This window comes from Limulus polyphemus, unplaced genomic scaffold (genome assembly GCF_000517525.1).
Source record: "Limulus polyphemus unplaced genomic scaffold, Limulus_polyphemus-2.1.2 Scaffold1670, whole genome shotgun sequence".
Classification (NCBI taxonomy): Eukaryota; Metazoa; Arthropoda; class Merostomata; order Xiphosura; family Limulidae; genus Limulus; species Limulus polyphemus.
In genome coordinates this window covers 117,121-126,375 of record NW_013667280.1, presented here as the reverse complement: position 1 = coordinate 126,375, position 9,255 = coordinate 117,121, and the positions used below count along the sequence as shown (strand labels likewise).

At 28.7% G+C, this 9,255-nt stretch overlaps 1 protein-coding gene across 1 annotated transcript in view; it reads right to left on the bottom strand.

Moving 5' to 3' along the window:
- Positions 1–8,399, bottom strand: part of LOC106464504 (F-box/WD repeat-containing protein 8-like) — a 32,920-nt gene extending 24,521 nt beyond the window's left edge. The window contains exons 1-2 of the mRNA XM_013924649.2: positions 7,095–8,399; positions 5,891–5,995 (exon numbers count right to left, since the gene is read on the bottom strand). Coding sequence (XP_013780103.1) covers positions 5,891–5,995; positions 7,095–7,733 — 744 coding nt within the window. The 5' untranslated portion in view covers positions 7,734–8,399. The remainder of the gene's footprint in view (positions 1–5,890; positions 5,996–7,094) is intronic.
- Positions 8,400–9,255: the final 856 nt, after the last annotated feature.

Below are 9,255 nucleotides of genomic sequence, written 5' to 3'. Positions count from 1 at the left end.
GTCAAAATATGGGTTTGTAGCTTGAGAAAATAATGTAGACACTATTTCCAGCCTAGTTTGTTTACTATATTTACATTCCCTAGTTGTAGGCTTGAAAATATAATCTTTGTATTTTGGTTCAACTTGTTTCTGTACTTTTTTAATGATCCTTATTCCCTTTTTTAATTATCTTGTTTCATAAGTTGTTATGTCCACTTATAAAGAATAAATTTTAAGCTACATACATGCATATGCATTAAGTTGAATGTCACATGTTTTTCAAGTTTACTACTGCGTTGGCTTTTTCACCCAACCACCATCAGGCGGTTTTTGTGCCTGATGTTTCATATAAACATGTGTTTAACAAGTGAAGTATGAAAATCTGTAGAATAAATCACCACTTACAAGAGTAGAGAAATCTACTATGGTAATCTGTTAAAAACTCAAATAGTTGCAGAAAACGACGTAGAGATAAAGTACAGCAACAAACTCAAGAAATGATGAATCCTCAATGTGGCAGTTTCCAATTAATGTGCTATAAGTTGCACAAATTATTTTCCAATTAATGTGCATTAGTAAAACACCAAATTTTTTCAGTGGCAGAAAGTGAAGGATTCAGAGAAATTCTTCAGGATGAAAAAACGAATGAGCTTGAATTAATTTTAAAACTACCCTATGACATACTCAATACTGCATTCATTACTACTGTCCAGGTTTCAGTAAAATATTCATAGTCAATTTTTCTGTAGCAGCTTCTAAAACTATAATCAATAATAATAAGGCTTGAGACACTGTTATAAATATACACATTATTTACTCTTATAAATAAAGCATTTTTCACTCCTATAAAATGGAGCATTTCTAACTAGTATAATGGTGTTTAAATGGCTTTTACATTTCCGGGAATGCTTGAATGGCTTTGAAGAGCTTATGTTGCTAGCGTAGAACTTGGAAAATTTTATAGGGTGGAAATCTTGACTTTCAAGAAGCAACTTCAAAATATCCATACAACTTTTGCAGGAGTTTGTTTAGTAGCTGTGCATACATTTTAGAGCAATATACCTAGCTGTTTTTGCTGTAAGCTTTGGTGCTTGTATGGCTTCAAAGAGAAACTTGGCCAGTAGCAATTCAAAAATTAATAAGATCTTCTTTCTCTTTCAAGAATCAACATAAAAACATTCCCATGACCTGCAGAGTTTTTTTTTAGTAGGTTTGCTCAGATTTGAATTAAAATATTCATAGTTGTTTCTTCTGTAGGCTTGTGAAGCAAGAATAATATGAAGAACAAATGGATGAACTTTGTCTAACAACTGAAAAATCAACTATTTTGCTATTATCAATATTTTAGCAGCATTAGCCATTGAGATAGAAGGTCTTGAGTGTTGTTTCAAGAACAAGTCTGCTTTTTAAGATGATTTTTGCCTGTATGTTCTATTAGAATTTTTGTGAGATTCCTGGGTGAACCCTATTATGAACCACTATCAACTAAATACAAAATATTTACAAAAATCCAATAGAACACAGTTACACAAACCAAAAACACAGCATATACAAGAGAAAGAGAACATGAATTATACTGCAAAATCAAAAGAAGGCAGAAACAAACAAACATAAGAAAGAAAAAAAAAAAACTAAAGAAACAATAGAAAACACAGCAACAACAGATGATACAAAAACATGCCAAATAATAAGCACCAAATTACCAAAAAATCAGTCTGGTAAAACTAGCTTGATTGATCCTAAAATATGGCAACAAAATTTTGCCAAAAAATACACTTACCTAAAATGCAGAAATGCCCAACATGTAAAACATCACAAACAAAAAATATGACTCAAAAAGAAATGGGACGAAATCCAGACTTTAGGTGTAGTAACTGATCTTATAAGAAAAATAAAAGTAAATAAAACAGCCTACGAAAAAATATATATGTTTGAAAATTCAAAAAAATATCTATGAGAAAAGCAGTACTAATGTATACATTCATGATAAAATACACATACTATGAAACAAAATTGGAGTGAAAACAGACATCACATACAACAAACAATGACAACCACAACTACATAAAAGAAGTAACAAGTGAAAATATTATACAAATTGAATCAAAATTTGGAAAAAAGAAAACATAACAGGGAAAGAATAATACAAGGAACATGAGTTTGGAAGAAATTTTCAGAGAAACAAGAAAAGTGCTTCTAACACTGTAAAAGAAAAAACTTCAGAAACGTCAATAGACATAACATAAAACAGCTCAACAATAACAGATTGTCAGAAAGCAAACAACATTACAGGAGATTTATACTATACAGCAAATCATAGTAAAAAGTTAGTAACTCAAGAAACACAGACAAATATGAATTAAACAGAAAACACATGGTGGCAAAAATAAAAAGACAACTACAAAAGATTCATGAAAAGATCACTTTACATTTAATCTATCAGAATATTTATGGAGAAAACAAGCATTCACATTGTAAAAATAAATTCAAATTCTTAATAAACACCCCTAATATTACACACTTATCACCATAAACCCAAACAATATAAAAATTAACAACTAATCATCAATTTAATATAACTTATCATCAATATAACTTATAATAGTCTTTTTTTTCTAATAACATATATTAAGTAAAAAAACTGTTTTACACTCAAATATAGATTATATAAAATTTTTATTAATCTGAAAATGGAAATAAAATGCTAACAAAACAACCAACACTCGAAAGTATACAGGAAAACAATAATACAGGGAAGGGTACATAGAAAGACAAAAACTACAAGTTATATGCAACAAACAAGAGGGAATCCTCAATGGCCGTGTCACTTGAAATTCTTTTAGGCTGTATTAGAGTAAATTAATCTATGACACCCTTTTTTTCTTTTTATTAGCTGTATTTTTGTGTGGCAGCAATACCAAGTATGGGGCATGCATATATACCCGATTCAATTTTATTACTTATCAGGATCTCTACCAGCTTACTCTGAAATTCTTCTAGGCAGGATTAGAGTAAATTAATCTACGAGATTATGGGTGTGGTCAAATACATAAATCGAAAGGGTTTGACCTCCTGTGTGCAAAAATGTAATTAAATCTCAAATCGGTCAATAGATGACGGAGATATGAGCTAAAAGTTTATACTTGAAAAAAAACAAAAAAAACAACAACTCAGAAACATTCTCTGATCTGCCATGCCACAGCTAAAAGAAGGTAAAATAAATAGATAGGAAACAACTTAGCAAATCAAATAATGAAATCTAAAGATAAATATTAGAATAGAAACCATTAATAAATAAATTAACATAGTACAAAAAGTGGTGATTTATGAACTCTAATCTGAGAACTGCAGAAATATGTGTAACTACTGAATGCTAAAAATATATGCAAATGCTGATAGTTTGGTTTGTTTTAAAGTTTTGTCAGAAAAGTTGTTTAGAAAATATATTAGTGTTAAAGCAATGTGATGTTCAAGAGCTCATCTGATAACCTTGATAAGTCTGTCAGATTCATAGAAATGATTTTTGGTATAATTAATTAAAAATTGTGTTAATTAACAATGTTTTAAGTGAGATGCAAATCAAAATCGTGTGTATTGATGTTAGTTCACTGTAACTCTAAAATTTACTGACAACCTGTTCAGAGTCAGAAATTTAAAAGCATCATTTTTCATTGTTGAATATGTACATCCTAACAGACACACTTGCTTTTACAAACATTTAAGTGGCATCATAAAATTGTTTAGTGTTATCATGCTAATAAAAACAACATTAGAGTATTAAACAATCCTCAAACAGAAATTCATAGTCTTTAAGGAAAACCCTTTTTTGATAATCTTCTTTTTAAATATTATTCTTTTAAATTAAGTTTGGAAAAACTTCTTGGGTCATTCACAGAAGTTTTTATGTATGTAAACAGAGTTTTCCACATTTTTTAGTTAACATCTATTCTTGAAAATGCTTTGTAAATATTTTCATAGAATAACAAACATTTAATAACTTAACAACTGGCATGATAACAGCCATACATAAATTTTGAAAGAACAAAAACCAAATACTAATCCACTTAACATTACCTTTTGCACCCATATACCTATCCATCAAAAACTCGTTACTTCAAACTCACTTACTACTTCATCAGACAAACTCTATAAATTGACAGAGAAATATGTCTAAGAAAGAAAACTGGGTGTATATTTTATTAAGCTTATATTTATAATTTTTAATATTTAGGTCATCAATTAGAGTTGGGCAATTAGTAGAATTTGCTAATTGATTAATCTTTGGGCTCATTAACTAATTACATTCAACTAATCAATTATTCTCAGTAGATGGCTAAACACAAAAAAGCAAAAAAAAAAGATTATTTTCACGAGTTGATTACAAACTACAACAACTTATAATGATACAAATTGGGTTTCAATATCTGCTGTGGACAGATCACAGATAGTCCATTGTCTAGCTTTGCACTTAATAACAAAGAAACATAAAGGCAATATTTCAATCACTTGGATAGATGGAATAATTGAAAACCTTAATTTCAATTAATTGATTATTTTCATGAGTAATGATGACACTAACTGATTAAACAAACTTGAATTAATTCAAAATAATAATGAAAAATCATAATGGCAATATTTTGATTACTTGTATAGCTGAAATAATCAAGAACAATAATAAATAGAAACAATAATTGAAATGAGTTGATTATTTTGAGAAATTAATCTACTACATTATGTGATACTAATTGAGGTAATCAATGCTCATAGGTTATTGATTATATCGATTAATTGTGTTAATTGCCAGCTCTAGTCAGCATTACTAAACCTAAAATTCAAAACAAATTTCAAAGAATGATCAACTAAGTCTCAAATTTAAAATCTGAATCTATGAAAACAAATGGAGCTGTACAAATCTCTCCTTAGATTTTAAAATAATTTATCATTTTAATAGTTCATCTCCTCTCCTTTTCATCAGATCGATTTCATTTTGGTAATAAAAGAACAAAATTGAACACACAACAGTAAATGAGGTTTATTGAGAGTCTTTTGCTTTGTGAAAATAGTCTTATTCTTAGAATAAATGCCTTTTCTAGATAGATAAAGTATATTGTTTGCTGTCATAAACTTATTGCTTTTCTCAACATTATCCAAATATTTCAAGTTAAAAAAAAAGATTACAAATCTATAATTAATTTTGTGGTGTGTTGTTTGTTCGTATAGTTTTCACTATCATTATTAGTCTTTTATTTAAGATTCAAATAGTACTTAATATGGTTCACTGGGGTCTTTTTTGGTATTATTCTAATTATTTTTTAACCTGGGCTTGTGTTAATGGTTTTATTGTTTCATTTCATAACAACTTCACAGATTTCTGTCATTTTCAAAAATGTACATCTTGGTTAACATAGAACTTATTTTGAATAATAGCAATAATATGAACTGTAAATCCTTGTATTATCCATTTTGAGTAACAGATTTCAAATGCAAAACTAAAACAAAGAAAGACAAGATACCCACTGAATTAAATATTACTTAAATAACCCATATTAATAGCACACACAACAATATGGGTTATTTAAGAACTGTTTATAAATACTCTATTTCTTTAGAAGAAATAATGGTAATTGTTTTAGCATGACTTTCACGTATCCTATATGTTTGACTGCTTATTTAATTACTGACTTTTGTAAATATCCATAGGTATAAGTACACAATGAATCCACAATTGTTTTAAGGAAGGGTTAGGGAACAAATCTCACTTTCTTATAACAACTACAACAATATTTATGCAAGTTCTTGATTTAAATTACTTTTTACCTTTACAGACACACTTCATCCACAGTACATTAAACTTTTTCAAATGTTGTTCAGCTTAAAAATTTATCTAAATATGAGGAAAACAACAGCTTACCTGAGCACAGGAACACAAATCTTCAATGCCCAAGCACTGGAAAATTTTGATAGCAACTTCCTTAGGTAATGTAATGTCAAAAAATGGAATATCATTGATATCATCCTGAAAAATAGAGCAAAAACATTACTTACAAATGATAATAACATGACTTACAACAGATTAGCTTTTTTCATATAGCACTACATGTACTGAATCTCAAGATCACAGACATTTATTTGTAACTGATATTTCCACTCATCTTTCAAACAGAATATACTGCAAACTTTCTACAGAAACAAATTACAAACTTTATACAGTACAAATCTAAGGACAGTTTAAACTGTGTATTTCATTCAACAGCTGTGACTTCTAAATATGAAACTTTTCTATGATTGAGAATTTTAAAATCAGTTTATAATTATTAACCAATTAAGAAGGTTGTGTTTCAGTGAACTGAACTTATGTTTACTTATTTCAATTTTTACATATCTGTATTAATACACTTTTATTACAGTAGATTACATACTGAAGATATTGATCAAAAGCTTTATCAATTTATGTTATTACATTTGTATTTCATGGTTCTTCCAACAATACCTAAAATAAGAAACAAAAATAAATGTAATAAAGGCACTAAAATAAACCATACTTGGTTTCAAAAATAAAAAAATAAACAATAAGATTTAAGGATAACTAGGGAGCCTCGATGGTCCATTGAGGCTGTCCCATCCACTTCAACTAATTTATCTTTATTAAAAAATCAAATGTTAAATTAGTACTTTGACTTGCTAATATCTTAAAAAAATTATTTTTCTTCTTCTGTGTTAAAATTTATGATATACCTTTTCTCAGTGTAAGCAAATTATGTGTAAAAATAATTTTAAGTGCTTTAATGTTTATCATTACACCTTTAATTACAATGTTTATTTCACTATGTTGTAGTGTATTGAGATATTATACTCAGTTATAACATTTATTTATTTATTTTTGCTACAATTATTACAAGTTTACAGTAAATTGTATAAAAGAAACTTTTTAATGAGTTTAACCATTCCTATTAATTTAAGTTGCCAACAACATGGGATGGTATACTATACATTCTCAAACAACTGGAGAAACTAACAGTAAATTAAAAGACATTTGCTTGACAATGAGGTAGTTACACATACAAATTTTAAAAGCAAGATCTCAACATCTAATTTTATTCTAAGCTGGTACATACCAAATCATGAATTAAAACATCAATCAGACAGTCCTTCCCAAAAGCATCCTTCTTAGTTTTTTTGGGTACATCATGTGTTATAACAGAAAGTGCAGATCTTTTATTAACAGTCGACTGATCACAAATGGTTTTGTACCATTTGTCAATACTTTCGTAAGCATTCTCATTTATATTATTTTCCTTGGATTGAAATAACTTGCTGTTGCACGGAACTTTACCTTGAAGCAGCTGTTCTGTTATATAAAATGCCCAGGGCCTCTTGTCACCAAATTTATCAATGTAGTTAATATCTGACACAGATCTTGTTGATAAATTATGTTTGTCAAAACTTTGGTTAGAAATTGGATCTTTCATTGTTCTTTTAATTGTGTTTGGATCAAAACCTACATTTAAAGCCTGAAATGATGTATCACTATCAGGCCTGTTTGTACCAGCTTTACTGTTTTCTGCTGCTACAAAACTGTTTTTGAGTGGATCTAAGTAAATTTCAATGTTTCCTACATCTTTTCCTGGTTCTTTATCAACAGCAGTAGCACTAGTTGATCCACTGCTTTTACTAATTCCATTGGGATTTGTATACTCTGCAACTGGCTTTAGTTCTTGAAGCCATTGATTACGAAATTCATCAAGACCACTCATTATGCTGCTTGAAAATATGAAAACACTGTAATAGGAAAGTTATATAACACTCCCATTAATTTTACTTTTAGCATTCAGATATTTCACCAATAACATTCCTAAAAGTGTCAAGCTTTATTCGCAAACGACCTATACTTTTAATATTTGACTAGTTACTAAATATAGCTTCATATTTCAACTACGTTAACATCCACAATAAAATCTGACTTATCAAAAGAAAAAAAAAAGGAGAGGGTTGTTTCACAAGGTCCAAAGATCAAATATTTTGAGACTTAAGAGGTTTCACAAGTTTCAATGACATGAAACATTCTGGCAGAAACGTATGTTAAAAAACAAACAAGTTGATTAATGTCAAAGACGAAACACTTAGAAAAATCCTCCATATATATTTGTACATACATAGGCTGCTAAATCCCAATCTGAACAAAATGACGGTAATAGTAATACGCACTACATCGCCACATGTGACGTAAACGAGGCTAAACGTATTCAGGCTAACAACAGAGCTAATGAACCTTATTATACTTCCATTACTACTGTTGAGTAGATTAGTTAAGTTAACGATTTAGTTCATTTTCGTCATCTTGTCTATAAAATAAAGAATAATACGGATAAAACCTGAATACAATATACAACTTCGCAACACTGGCAGTAAACAAAACATATAGCAACACAACGCCATCTCATATACAAATAGTGTCATTTCAATAATAAGAACATTTTAAAATTAATACACTACGTTTTTTAGTTAGTGTAATTAGGTATGTACTTAATTGGACAACTTTGTCTCAGATGTGTAACAACACAATATGAATCACATCTAATATTATTTAGATGATATAATTATAATGCTTTTGCTTAGTTTATTTAGCTTATCATTTATTTTATCATTGATAAAAAAGACTCTCTGATAGAAATATAAATGGAAACACATCATGAATACTTTTTTAACTAACATATGTTTTAACTATTAAACATAATTTTTCATAATATTGATGGTTTAGTAATTGATTATCATATCCAAACTATCAAGCTTGCAACACACCTGGCCAACGTGAGTTGTTTCGTGCTTTCAAAACAGAAGATATTTTCATTATTCTGAATACAATAAAGAAAAAACAAACAAACAAAAACTATAAATTGAAAATGTAAAATGACAACTTTTGTAGCTGTACATACAGACATATATAAGATACATAATTTCAAATGACAAATTTATTTAAATTTTGTTTATTTGTTTTTAAGCACAAAGTTACATAATGGGCTAGCTCAGAATTTTTGGGTCATAAGCTCTCGAGCGTTTTTGTTTGTTGTGTTACGTCTCTGTTCGTTTGTTAATTTTCCGTAAAAATTTTTTTTCCGAAGAAACTTTAGCAATACAAGTCCTTTCTTAAATAAAACTAGTTTATTCTTTCTCAATACAACTTTGCAATACACTTAACTTCCACAGTCACGCTATAACTTAAACAAACGCTATAATTCACAACGAACTATTCACGCGCTTGACTCAATTGTCCATCTC